This window comes from Sinocyclocheilus grahami, unplaced genomic scaffold (genome assembly GCF_001515645.1).
Source record: "Sinocyclocheilus grahami isolate Dianchi unplaced genomic scaffold, SAMN03320097.WGS_v1.1 scaffold250.1, whole genome shotgun sequence".
Classification (NCBI taxonomy): Eukaryota; Metazoa; Chordata; class Actinopteri; order Cypriniformes; family Cyprinidae; genus Sinocyclocheilus; species Sinocyclocheilus grahami.
In genome coordinates this window covers 1,139,740-1,154,519 of record NW_015505429.1, presented here as the reverse complement: position 1 = coordinate 1,154,519, position 14,780 = coordinate 1,139,740, and the positions used below count along the sequence as shown (strand labels likewise).

At 36.5% G+C, this 14,780-nt stretch overlaps 1 protein-coding gene across 1 annotated transcript in view; it reads right to left on the bottom strand.

Moving 5' to 3' along the window:
* LOC107598326 (matrin-3-like) overlaps positions 1 to 12,767 on the bottom strand; it is a 28,628-nt gene extending 15,861 nt beyond the window's left edge. The window contains exons 1-9 of the mRNA XM_016289623.1: positions 12,659 to 12,767; positions 8,720 to 9,608; positions 8,230 to 8,291; positions 4,525 to 4,563; positions 4,315 to 4,418; positions 3,986 to 4,047; positions 2,283 to 2,399; positions 1,999 to 2,124; positions 847 to 1,008 (exon numbers count right to left, since the gene is read on the bottom strand). Coding sequence (XP_016145109.1) covers positions 847 to 1,008; positions 1,999 to 2,124; positions 2,283 to 2,399; positions 3,986 to 4,047; positions 4,315 to 4,418; positions 4,525 to 4,563; positions 8,230 to 8,291; positions 8,720 to 9,487 — 1,440 coding nt within the window. The 5' untranslated portion in view covers positions 9,488 to 9,608; positions 12,659 to 12,767. The remainder of the gene's footprint in view (positions 1 to 846; positions 1,009 to 1,998; positions 2,125 to 2,282; positions 2,400 to 3,985; positions 4,048 to 4,314; positions 4,419 to 4,524; positions 4,564 to 8,229; positions 8,292 to 8,719; positions 9,609 to 12,658) is intronic.
* Positions 12,768 to 14,780: the final 2,013 nt, after the last annotated feature.

The window sequence follows — 14,780 nt, the reverse complement described above, 5'->3', positions numbered from 1 at the left end:
AAAAAAAAAAAATCAGTTCAAAATTTTGATTTGTTATCACTCAAAATAAGTTCACAAAAGTCCCTGTGTGACAGATGCAATGAAAATATTGGTCACACTTTATTTTAAGGGCCAATTTTCACTGTTAACTAACTATTCACTACTACTTCAGCTTCAATAAACTCCTAATTTGTAGCTTATTAATAGTTAGTAAGCTAGTTGTTAAGTTTAGTATGATTAAAGGATCTAAAATATGGTCATACAGAATAAGGCATTAATATGTGCTTTGAAGTACTAATAAATAGCCAATATGCTAGTAATATGCTAGTTAATGGTGAGAATTGGTTCTTAAAATCAAATGTGTTCCCAAAATGTTTTAGTAAAACTATGTACATTTATTACTGCCATTTATTACTATATATTAGTACAGTTACACTAGCACATAAGTTGCACATAAGTAATTATTATTAAATATTTTTGTTCACAAAATGAATGAATGAACAAAACATGCCTGGATTATTTTCAACTTAATGTTCAATGTATTTTACATGATTTCTGTAGCTCAAACAGTAGAGCATAATGCTAGCAACTCCAAGGTCATGGATTTCATTATGCATGTACCTTTGAATGCAATGAAAGTCATTTTGGATAAAAGCATCTGCCTAATATTGCATAATATTAATGTTCAACAATTTGAATGCCGTTTTTGCTGATTCTTTGTTTTAAAATTATGGTTCCTTTGTTATAAAAACAAATTACTGCTAGGGCCGTAAAAAAATAGTAATGTTTTCTGGGTAGTTTTACCCAGCCCTAGAGACCCATGAAACAGGACATATTTTAAAGATGCATGCTGCATATGTAACTTACCTCATCATTTAGAAAGAGATGCTTCTCAACCGTGCCAAATCTACGAGCTATTGTGAGGAGCTCCATTTTCTTCTCACCACCTCGTGGTAAATTGGAGAAAAACACCACCTGGCTGACTCCTCTCTTCATGGGCATAGTTTCTCTGTCCGGCCTTCCACTTTTCTTTATTGATAAAGCAAATAAGCTTAATTGAGTTGACTGGTTGATTTGTACAACTTCTACTCTTAAAGGGGTCATATGATGTTGCTAAAAAGAACATTATGTTGTGTATTTAATACAATGTGTTTATGCGATTTAAGGTTCAAAAAACACATTATTGTCCACATAATGTACATTATTGTTGCTCCTCTATGCCCCGCCTTTGTGAAACGCATGCGCAAAGCCGACTTCATACGTCAACAGTGAGCGCAAGCTACATTAAATTGATTATTACGTTTTAAATATGGTTATTCTTCTTACAAAAACGCATCGATTCACTACAGGAGGCCTTTTTTTTTCATCCCCCGGAGCCATGTGAGACACTTTTTTTTTTTTAAAGGATGGGCGCTTTTTATTTCACTTCTTTTGGACTGAAGCACTGCAACACCCGCTGACTGCAATGATAGAGCTTGGAATAGCCAGGACCATTTTTAATATAACTCCGACTGGATTCGTAGAAGAAAGTCATATACACCTAGGATGCCCTGGGGGGGTGAGTAAAACGCAGCCTAATTTTCATTTTTGGGTGAACTAACCCTTTAACCACTGATTTCTAGTTGTGTCCTCTTTTAGAAGGCCAAACAAAGTAGTTTCGCATTCACAACAAAACACATAGCATCACACACGGCGGGCTTGAGAACGGCGCGGCCGGCGGATTCGACGAAGGAGCAGCTGGCGGGTTTGCGGTAACCACATGTGACGACCCTGGGCTGGACTGTCACTGTGTGATCTTCCCACACAGTGACATAGATATGTGGGGGGGGTGTTTGAACGAGGCGTTTTAGGAGGGCGTGGACAAGTCTTAACTTTTATAAAGAATATCTCTTTGGGTTTGAGACTTTAGTCTTTGCAACTTTAGGGATCTCATCTATGCACGAACAGCTTGTAACACTCCGAAGAGAAAGGAAAAATTGAAATTGCATCATAAGACCCCTTTAAAAGAAACATTCTTACCTCAATAGCCATCAGTTCCTTTGACAAATAAATGTGTATCTCTTTCCCAAGCAAAATGGCAGGTTTACGCTGGTAATAATTAGCCATGGCCAAAGCCTCCTCATGAGTCTGCATCTCCAGGAAAGCCTTTGAAAAATACAATAAATAATGAACGTAATAAACTTTATGGCATTACTTACTCAGAACAGATACCAACTATGGGCATTCACACTCCAAATTGAGGTAAAATGTCATTGTCATGACTTATGATCTTCAATGACCATTCAAATATGTACAGGTACTACCTTGTTCTTCAGTATCAGATGTTCACAGATGGTGCCAAAGGGTTTTGCCAAGGCAAACAGGCTGTTAGGAGACATCGGCTTCCTTTCGTATTTTGCTACGACCACCCTACTTCTTATCTAAACCAAAAACATTTATAAGTGTACAAGCACTAAGATAACCATCCACTTAATCAAAAGATCTAAAAAATAATGTCCCGATTATATATAATATACCAGTATGTTAATTGCAGATGCATTTCAATGCTACAGAATTTTAAAGGTGCAATATGTAATATTGACATCTAGTTGTTGAAATGGGTACGGCAGTTAAAATTCAAAATACTAAAGAGTCATTTCTTCTGCACCTTGCTCCTCAGCAGGGCTCTTAAAAAATTATTGGAATTTCCAATATTCGTCGAATTTAAAATAAAAATCCACATTCGAATGCAAAAACGTTGCATTCGAATTTTAGGTGCGTTAACGAGGCAGCCTTATCAGTGGTGCACGAGATGCAATAACGATTTGCCGTTGCATTATAATGTTTTTGTTAGCCTATCCAGTTGAAGCCACAAGATGCGGCGCTGCTGCGTTATTACAAATATTATGAAAAAAGAGAACATCGATGCGGAGAAGATCTTGTTTACGTCAAAACTGAAACCAAGCCGTTCACACAGAACACATATTTCGCACATTTTCTAGAGGGATATCTATCACAGTTGCAGTTGCGTCTCGCACAAAAGAGCTGCATGTTTAGAAAGCCATGTAAAATTTATGCAAGTTTAACTTTGAAAAAACATATCTCGAGACTTTATGGCTGGTTTTTTTCCCCTATCCCACTGCAACTCGTGTTTTTAAATGAAAAATGTAATCTGTGTGATTGGCTTTCAGCCCTTTGCATTAAACTATGAATACATACACAATGCTGTTTTGTTTATAGCTGTTCAAGCAACTTAATTCTAATTGGTTTATAAACATTATGCACTTTTTTCACAGATAGTCATGTTATCTTATATGCTTTGAATAAATGTGCATTGGTCGATGCGCCCTCTTGTGGCCTCAGGAGAGAAGCCAAAAGCTTTTCTTCACCCTAACTGAAATTATGCATTTTAAATTCAAATATAATTCGAATTTTGATAAGATTTAAGTACAAAATTCGAATTTAGTTTTTCAGCCATTTTGACAGCCCTACTCCTCATACTCGACACTCAAGCCGTTTGCCAGATTGAGGACGCGCTACAGGAATGAGCGTAACTGACAGTGAAAGGCAACAAGCCTTATACTGTAACTTGATGAGTTGATTTATCCACATATAATATTCCACTGGTCATAGAGATTTTTAGTTGGATGCAGAGGCTTTTTAGGCTGACTAGAATCTGTGATCTCTGTCCCAGTTTGTTTGAAAGCTGCCATGGCTGCAATACGCTGTGTTTTCTGCCAACTGGCAACCCGGAGTGTTGAAATACTACCGATTAAACTGGCAGTGGGCAGAGTCACACAGACCAAAACAAAAACAGGCATTCCGACACAGAACACATTTTTAAAATAGAATAACTGACTGTAGCATTGTTTTTCAGAGAAACAATTATGTGAACTTAACATGTTTCCTAAATATCTGTTAACATATTATGGTATATGTATGCTTTAGCACAGTTAAATTCCATACAGCACCTTTAACATCTTAAAAGAAAGAACAAAAAAAAAAGAAACTTTCAATACATTATTACCTTGGGTGGTACTGTTGAATACGACGTCATTTTACTTGTCATTCCCATACTGGAATCAGATCCTGAAAAAAAGTTATTTACAATTTGAGACTGATTTAAACGACCCAAATTAGCCAATGCATCACAAGAAAAGTTTGTGTTATCTTCAAGTTCACTGTACTGTTTTTGTTAATGAGTGAAACCCACAGGAAGACATTTACATTACAGACTGCTCTCAAGGTCACAGAATGAAAGTGGATTGCCGATTCAGCAAAAAGATAGCGGAAAGTATGTCTGCTGTTGAAAGGAATTGTTTTAGACCAGACTGCATCCTCTCGCAGATTTATTACCCCAGTTGGAGCTCATCCCTGTTCTTTGTAGACTGGCACCAATTGGAGCCGCCCCCAACAAGCCATCTGAACGACTCTTCGTGTCCAGGGAAAGGGACGTCGACCTGAGAAGAATTTATTTTTAATGCTCTAAAGCAACTATTTTATTCATAAAAAGCAGGGTGCATCACACTTATGAAAGAAGTATTTGAAAAACAATTAGTAACATACTTGCGACTAGAGGGCAATTGAGGGTCCCAGTCTGGGTACCTATAAAACAACAGGAAACAGATTTCAGGTCCTTTTGAATTGCTGAGCTCTACATGTTTAACACTTGAACGACAAACTCAGTTTCAAACACTGCAAGAGCAAAAGTTAGCAACCATGTCTAGAAGTCCTACATGGCAACTTATTAATGCACTAGAACTACAGGCTCTCTTATATACGATAATCAACTCGGAGGCTACACTCAAAACGACAACAACAAAAAAGTAATCAGGTTCTTTATATTTGCTTTCTTAGCTCTTTATATTACGAGTAGTCTCAAGACTGCATTTAAATAGCTAAAATGTTCATAAAAGATAGAGCCACTATCTTTAATTATGAATTTGGAGGGGTCTACTTTGATTGATTCATGATGACAAACTGAATTTCTTCATAATTTATTTTTACCCTCTGGTGTTGTTTGCATGGCAGTCAAAAATTATCCTTTTTTATTCCAATGTTATGATCCATTTAATAAGGCTTAAATTTGCACTATCGCCTTGTTTGTACTGTCTTTGTATTGTATTGTTAAACAAGCATACCGTTTATCGCTGACTGTATTGCAGATAAGGCTTAACTTTGCACTATCGCCTTGTTTGTATTGGTTTATGTATTGAATAGTAATAACATACTTTTTTTTTGTATTACAGATGTTTAAGTTACATGTGACTGCACTGTTAGGATTGCTCAAATTTCACTACGCTTGTATAGTGACAATAAAGAATCTTGAATGTATTACCTATTGATCGCTTTTTGAGAATAGTCAAGTCAAGTCACCTTTATTTATATAGCGCTTTTAACAATACAGATTGTGACAAAGCAACTGAACAGCATTAATTAGGAAAATAGTGTCAATAATGCAAAATGACAATAGTAAACACTAATTTTTCAGTTAAAGACAGTTCATCATTGAAGAATAGACTTGAAAATAAAATTTCTATCTTAAACTGTCATAACTCTTGAATGCTTTGGAGCTTAAGTTTGGTCTTTTTTTAAAGAGTACACTTGGAAGAGTATTGCTGATGTAAAAAAAAAAAAAAAGATTTTATTTGATTATGAAAAATGCACAAAAACACTTTTAAAATTTTAAATGAAACATTTTCAAAACATGTTTTACTCTAAAATAGGGTTGTAACTGTATAGAATTTCATGGTATGATAATCGTCTCAGAAAATATCACGGTTATAATAAATCCTTTGTTACAACAAACTTGAAACCATTTTAATGAAAGTATTGAAGTCTCCCTTCTGAAAAAATAAATAAATGTAAAAACAATAAAAAAAATAAAGCTGTACACCTTATGTATATCTATATCAGACTTTAACATTTTAATTCATGTTTTAAAATGTTAACAAATGAAAATTTACAACTTTTATTTTTGGCAAAGTTAAAACATGGACAAACATGATATTCCTTCAAAACAATGATTAAATCAATTATTTTATTATAAAGAATATTATTATTGTTGTTATTATAACTTTGAAGTACACTGTACAATACTGATATGTTTCTGTCATAATTTCAAATTAAATCAAACTTTATTTTGAAGGGATGTAGAGGACCTTTGAGTTTCAGAGTGTATTTGACAATGGTTTTCCTCAAATAAAACTAGGAGATGTTATGTACGTTTTCTCTCAGAGCAGCTCTGCTGATGTTCATGTTTATGTATCTTAGAGGCTGAAAACACCATTTATGTATGCATACCTCAGTATGCAGTAGATAAAACGGCGCCACTCAGAGACTTACAGAAATAAGCAGATTATTTATATAGCAGTCTCTTTGCGCTTTAATATTCACAGACACATATCATAACTACTTTTGACTTATCCATCCATCTGCGCGTTTATGTGAAATCCTCATTATACTGTAAATTCCATGTTCACGACTTCCCTCTGCTTCACGGAAATCATATGGCCTTAACTTATAACTTGTTATAAATGCGACACACCTTCATCTGCACGGAGCGATGGTGTCTGCGAATATGTTGGATGTATTGCCTGCTTTTGCAACCACATTTTTTGCAAATTGGATCCGTCCTCAAGGACAACCCTGCGTTCATTTTTTTAAATATCTGAAGTATTCTTATACTGCAGATATTAACTTTTTGTTTGGTGGGGATGTAGATTAGACATAATCTCTGTCTCTGTCATGTTCTCCGCTGAATGTGCGTGTTAGCAGCCAAGTGAATGCAGAGTGAAGCAGCCAAGTGGAAATAAGTTGCATGTGTGCAGGTGAGATTTTTTTTCATAAATTTTTGTTTTTTAAAACCGTAGATATGCAAATGTTTACGGTATGATAGTGCACGTTCAAACTGTGATAAACCGCCATACAGGTATATCGTTACAACCCTACTCTAAAACTGCATGAAAATCAAAGGCATAAATCTAAAGTTATGTTTCAAATTTGAGGATATCTCAAAAAAAAAAAAAAATACTTTCAGTAAGATTTTATTTGGACGCAGTACCAAATGCTTGCACTAGATGAAATTCGCTTCCCATTCGTTTCCAATGCACCCATTTTGACTGTGAAGCGTTTATGTGAAATCCTCATTATACTGTAAATTCCATGTTCACGACTTCCCTCTGCTTCACGGAAATCATATGGCCTTAACTTATAACTTGTTATAAATGCGACACACCTTCATCTGCACGGAGCGATGGTGTCTGCGAATATGAGCGAAGATGTTGGATGTATTGCCTGCTTTTGCAGCCACATTTTTTGCAAATTGGATCCGTCCTCAAGGACAACCCTGCGTTCATTTTTTTTTAATATCTGAAGTATTCTCATACTGCAGATATTAACTTTTTGTTTGGTGGGGATGTAGATTAGACATAATCTCTGTCTCTGTCATCTTCTCCACTGAATGTGCGTGTTAGCAGCCAAGTGAATGCAGAGTGAAGCAGCCAAGTGGAAATAAGTTGCATGTGTGCAGATGAGATTTTTTAAAATTCATTTATTTTAAAACCGTAGATATGCAAATGTTAACGGTATGATAGTGCACGTTCAAACCGTGATAAACCGCCATACAGGTATATCGTTACAACCCTACTCTAAAACTGCATGAAAATCAAAGGCATAAATCTAAAGTTATGTTTCAATTTCGAGGATATCGAATATCGAGGATATCGAAAACTTTCAGTAAGATTTTATTTGGACGCAGTACCAAATGCTTGCACTAGATGAAATTCGCTTCCCATTCGTTTCCAATGCACCCATTTTGACTGTGAACAATACAAGTGACCATTATTTTCAGAACCATTTGACCTTTTTGAATCAGGTCCATGATTTTTTGTGTGTGTGTGTGTGTGCATGTTTTCACATAAGCAAGTACCAAAACCTTTACATAATTTCATACCATTCAGATGAAGAAAAAAACAATACGTAAAATTTTTCAGTCAAAACCGACCTAACAACACCAGAGGTTTAACTGAAAGGTTTTGTTCACCCAAAAGTGAAAATTCTGTTATTCATTAACTCGCCTTCATGTCAGAAGAGTACTGTCACTTAAATTAAAATGATTATGCAGAAGAACAAATAAGGTTTTACATAAACGTCTGTATAATGTGTGATCCAAAAGACCCAAAGTGGAACTGTACTTACCGGATGTGAAATTTAAGTTGGTTTCTAAATAACACCATGCATTTAACATGTGAATGAACAGTTTTCACTTACATTTGCAGAAGGAGTCTGCGGTTTTCAGAGTGACGAATCCCATTCGTGTGTTGAGTCCATTCCTTCACAAACACAGGAAAGGACGAAAAAAATAACCTTAATATAATAAAACAACATTGCTTGTACATGACAGTTAAACTGGCTTTGAGATCTAAACAATTCAAGGCTTGACAAAGTGGCTCAGAGCTAGCTTGACAAGTTAACCTTTCTGACTAGAAGTACGAGCAACAAATGAGTACTGGTATGGATCTGAAAAGAGTTCTACATGCTAACTGTCTTAACTGGAGCCAAGCATAAAGACCAAGAAGTCAGTAATACAGCTAACAACAGTTCATGTCCAATTTTTTTACTCCAATTTGATACTAAGCAAAACTAAGAGGTGCTGATTTAAATGCAACAAATGATGTTTAAAGAGGGTCTTCTTCAATAAGCAGGACTCAAGAAGAAAGAAGTGTGTGTGTGCAGAAGGCAAGCGGCTTGAATTACTCACCATGACAGAGTGCACATCATAATCACAAAGGGAGCACACATGGGGAAACATGAGGGGCATGACTCCCAAGAAATCCTGCACTTTGCCCTGAGACGGGGTGCCCATCCTTCTCTGCATGAACATGTCGTCAGATGCCGATGACGTCGACATGCCAAGGCTGCGGTAGGAGTCATGGGAAAGATCAGAATACTGGCGGTCTCTGCCGCTACCGCTGCTGTAATCTAACATGTCGTATCCACGACCGGATGATTCTTGCGTGGAAGTATAACCAAAGTCGCCTTGCGAGCGGCTTTGAGCCTGCCCTCCAGAACGGTCCAATCTTCCACCCTGCGAGCCGCCCCAATCGTCTCGGCCGCCTCTGTACGAAGACTCAGAAGAAAGGGTCGACATGTCGCCAGTCATGCGGCGGCCGGCTTCCATCTTGCGGTTCTTTAGTTGCATGATAAGATGGGGCAAGGTCTCCACGCTGATGTTCTCCTCTGGAACCTGCGCCAGCGCATCCAGATCGGTGGGCGACAGGCCTAGGCTGGCGAACAGTTTCATGGTATTGCTAATGTGGCTGCCCGCTCGGCGGGACAGCTGAGAGTCGTGGTCTTTTCCCTCCCCTCCACCCAAACCAGACATGCCGCTATGAGATTGGGAAGACGAGCCGTAGTGGTCCGAGTGCGTCTCGCCCATACTAAAGTTCAAAGTCTCGGCGGCTGCCAAAAGCCCACGGCCAACAGCAAAGCCTTTCTGAGCATCATCACCGGTCAGTTTCTGGGACATGACGGCGCTCTGGACGAGTGGAAAAAGAGAGGAACAAAGCGAATCAAAAAGTCCCCAGAAAGACAATCCGTCGATTTAAGCCTGGATCGAGAAAAGAGAGCTCCTCCAGAATGAAACAGGTCTGCAGAAACACAATGGAGCAATGATTTCTAGCATGCTCGCGAAATGGTTAGCAGTGGCATAGGAAAGCAAGACAGTGAGCTCCACAAATCCATACAATGCAAGTAACAGAAGTCAAAATTATTTACAAATGACAGAGGTACAAATGGACAGTTTGGTACATTGACCAAATAGACCATAAAATGAAGATTTATAAGTATCATGAAGAGCAATTTATTGGGAAAGTACAATAGCGCATTGAAGGGAAATAAAACAGAGTCTGAATCAAATTTAGATCCTTAAATGTGGATGGGAAAGACAGGGAAAGCACTGCACTTTCTTGGTCAGGAGAGAACCAGGGAGAGAGAGTGATCATGCCTTTAAGTTGTACTGCATGACTACAAATCAGAAATCCATGAACGGAAACAAATTTAACCGAAATAAAGCTAATCAACTTTAGCACTTAAATAATTTGGCATCAAGAGGTCTTGATAACAGCCAATAGTTGAGCTCAAGTGAAACACATGGGGTGCAAAGAGAGCACAGGATTTTCTGAACAAGATATGAATCTTCATCCAAAGAAAAGTGAAATTTTACACATTAACTGTGACTTGAATCTGTGGTGTTTGTAATGGAAAAGACGGTATAAAAAAAAAAGTCAAAAATGGGGAAAAAATATATACATAATGGTGTCTCACTTGACAAGCAATTTATTTTTATTATTTTATTCAGAACGTTATCATCTATGTTTTTGGAAAGCTGAAATGAGAAAAGTGTCTTATAAAACAGGATGACATTTGCAGTATCAGTATAAAAACAGTGGTTACTGTGCGTCCAAAATACCAAAAATAGACCCATTTAATTTAAAAAAAAAAAAAAATATATATATATATATATATCAAAATAAAAGGTCAAATCAACTGAACACAGAAAAAGCATAAGTTTTGATGAACTGTATGAATGAATGAAAGTTTCACATGGACACGAACAATCAAAAACAGCAGGCAATATATGTGACTGGTGAAAAAGATCATTAAAAACACAACGTAAAAAGACTAAATTACTGAGAAGAGCAATTAACATTTCTTCTTTTTGAGGTGCACTCTTGTCATAAATTAATCTATTACTTTTCCTAAATCATTTTTTACAAAAACATTGGTAAAATATCTATTTAGGAGTCGTAGACCTTTTCCAACGATATATAGTTTGTCATGATTAGATTAGGATTTCATTGTAATATAGTAGGGATGTAACGATTAACCGCGAGCCGGTTGAAAATCGATTCAAATGTGTGACGATTCAAATCGGTTGAGATGCTAAACAAATCACGATTCAGTTAGGGGTAGAAGTTTATATGAATGTATGTCTGAGGGGAACTTACTGTCTTTAGAAAAGTTTAGATGGTATTTTTTAAATTAATCTTGCCTCTGTATAATGCGTATTAAAGTTCATAAGTGCAGCGCTGCTTTGTTTACAGCGGAAACCAAGGAAAGGGTTTAAGCGCCACCTGCTGGCAGATAATGTATCTGCGTCTCATTCAGCTCCGCTGTTTTTTTATTTATTATTAAAAACTGCTCATGTTGCATGTATGCAGCATCTTTGTTCTGATCAAGATTAAAATGCAGTGGTTGCCTCTAAGTTTAAAAGGAAAGAGCACAGACAAAGTTTGTTTATATGAAGAGATTTATTTTATTTGTGTAACCTATTTATTTGATTTGGGGCTTGTTTTAACATTTCAATTTAGTTTTGTTATTTACATTATATTTAAATTTTGTCATTTAGCAGACGCTTTTATCCAAAGCGACTTACAAATGAGGACAATAGAAGCAATCAAAACCAACAAAAGAGCAATGATATGCAAGTGCTATATTATTATAGTGTTATATTTCAATTTCACAAAGAAATGTGCAACATTTTGTCCAAGCAATAATAAAAGGACATGCACATTTAATTTATAATTTGTCTTAAGTCTCATTTTGTAAAAAATAAAATAAAATCGTGAATCGAATCGTTACATCCCTATAATATAGTGAAGTAAACGTAGGCGTCCCACAGAGGGGACGGGTGACAGTTAAAGGGTTAAAGCCTTTAAGTACAAAGCCCTGTACCTTTGTCTGCTTCTCAAATCCGGCTCTGCTTCAAATCAAAGTCTGTAATGCTGTTGTTCACCTCGTTTTGTTTGATTCACGGCAAGAGGGAAAATGAAAGAGGGGGAAAACAATTCCTTAACAATGGCTGCTGAAAAAGTGGGCGGGAACTACTGACTTTGGCATTCTGAACATGAGAAGTGGAGAGGGTCTGTCTGTATGCATGCATGCATTCTTATGTTTAAAGACTTTCAGAGCAGTAATGCAATGCAAACTGATGACAAGACCAGAAAGGATGGTGGAAAGATAAGAACACTATGATGATACAGCTGATAAGATTTGAATGTTTTATGGCGTTACTTAAAAGACTGTGTGGAGAAGACTGATTAAGTTAGTTTGAAATGATATGCATTAGTAAAGAGGATATATCAACACAGTGCATGTCAGAACTGGAATGGGGCATATTAAACATTAGGCAGAATATGAATTCAACACAAATGTGTAAACATGGCAATGGCACTACTATCCAGATTCAGTGGACAGAAACCTTACAAGTGCTTAATTGTGAAATATCCCAGAAAACACATCAAAACGACGCCTTTTACAGCTTTAGATAACGCAAGTGTCCGCTGAGCGTCAATCTGGTGCTACGATAATAACATTCATCTCAGTTTAGGACCGTCGACTTACATTAACCGCGAAACTGTGTGAACACTTTATTTAGGGGAATCACTTAAGCTTAAATCCCAAGCAAACACCCGCTTTACACACAACACACGGAGGAATTAGGATGATAAAAACTAAAAATTGAAAAAAAGAAGGGAAAAAAAAAAGAGGCCACAGGCCTAAATGTGCACGACAAGGCCTAACGTTACCCCGCAACCTTTAAACGTGTAACTCTGCACTTCGGGTTTATTATAGTCTGTACTTAAAACATAACTCGCATAACACATCTGTCATTCGAATGCACTGTGTTGCTACTTACATTTTTTTCCTTTTCCCAACCTTTGGGTTGAAGTGCTTTACGGCGTACGAAGTGGAACGCTATCAACGGCAACTGCGCACAACGTGAAGGCGGAAGTGAGTGACTACGAAAGAGGTCCTCACTTCCGATGTGAATTGCAAAATAAAAGCCCTCAGTGTTGGCAACTTAGCAATGTTGTTGCTTAATTTAGCAACTTTTTCTTCCAAAAGCACCTTGCAACAAATTTAGCTATTTTTTTTATTTATTTGGCAGCTTTTAGCAACTTTTGATAAGTGACTCAAACGATAAAAAGGCACAATTTACCATTTAAATTACACAAAAAGAGGAAACCAAAGATGCCTAGCAGTACACACGTTACAGGAATTACGTTAGCTGCTATTTGCAATTGTTTAATTTAATAGTAATAATAACTGAATACTGTTATTTTTCATTTATGAGACACTTTGTTAGTAGCTTGTACCTGTGATTGTTGATGAGTTAGTACACTGTAAGAAAAATATGCAGAAAAATGGAAAAGGTGCTAGTAATTTTCCAGGACATTATCCGTTATAACACAAAATACAATGCGTAATTAAAAATGCAGGTACAAAAACCTGTGGAAGAATCAATCCAGAAAATTCCTTCATATTAACACAGTAGATTGTGCATTATTTGTAACTTTTCTTAGAGCGTAGCATACTAACTAGCTACTAATAAACTGCTTTATAGTATAAAACTTACATTGTTTTCGATAATTCAATGGATTTAAAAATAGTTCTTTATATTTTAATATTATATTATGCATTTACATTGTTACCAATACAAATCTAAATTAACATATGTAAAATATATATGTTTTTGCTGAGATTTGACATAATTTTGCATCGTGATCACGCAATGTCATCACAACATCATTTAGCAACAAATCAACCTTCCTTTAGCAACTTCCCCTGAAAATGAGTTGGCAACACTGAAAGCCCTAGCTGGTTTTCGTCAAAACCGGTTTTATACAGTCTATGGTCAAAACTACTACCAAAGCCACTCTTCTCATTTATATTGCTATCATTTATTATATTATAATACTAAAATCCCCTTAATTGTTTTTACTGTTGAACAATGAAACTCTGGATGTATTCTGATGTAATCTGAATATTCAGAGACTGGTACAAAAGAAGCAAAGCAGTCAGTTTATATCATCAGCTTGACCTGACTGAAGCATCTACACAGCATGTGTGCTTTATACTAACAGTTTTAGAAAAGAATCTTCTTTGAAGGACAGTCAAAACAGCAACGTCCTACGTTCCAGATGTTTCTGTGATATTCTAGTGGAACATTCCAGAGCACAAAAAGTAATGTGATTTTCATATTCAGCATGTCAAACTTCATACAGAAAATGAAACAAAACTCATTGTTCAGAGTAATAATGCTGAGAAATAGAGACAATTCAGTCATTGTTTGGCTAACACACCCTAATACAGTTAAGTTTATTGCTTGTAATGTGTTTTTAATGCTGGCTGTTCGCTTTTGAAGTTATGTTTAGTTGAAAACTAAAAACATTAACTACGTACAACTGAAACAAATGTATTATTATTTGTAAAAAAAAAAAAAAAAAAGTACCCTTAAAGGGATAGTTCACCCAAAAATTAAAATGTGATGTTTATCTGCTTACCCCCAGGGCATCCAAGATGTAGGTGACTTTGTTTCTTCAGTAGAACACAAATTATGATTTTTAACTCCAGCCGTTGCAGTCTATCAGTCGTATAATGCATGGCAATGGTAACAAAATCTATGAGAGTAAAATCCAAATTAAACCTTGCGGCTCGTGACGACACATTGATGTCCTAAGACACGAAACGATCGGTTTGTGCCAGAAACTGAATAGTATTTATATAATTTTTTACCTCTAATACACTACTATGTCCAACTGTCTTTGGGCGCTCGCACTGCATCCGGTGCGTGAGATGTGTACGCGCTCTGGCGTAGTTTACGCAAGCGTCGGAAGTGATCTCTCGCACGTATACGTCACTCATTGTTTACACAGTGCACAGTCATTGTAGGTACGACGGCTAATCAAAATGGTACTTACTTGCGCTTATCCGGATTGTTCAAACCGACTTAAAACTAAAAGATTACATTCTCTCGC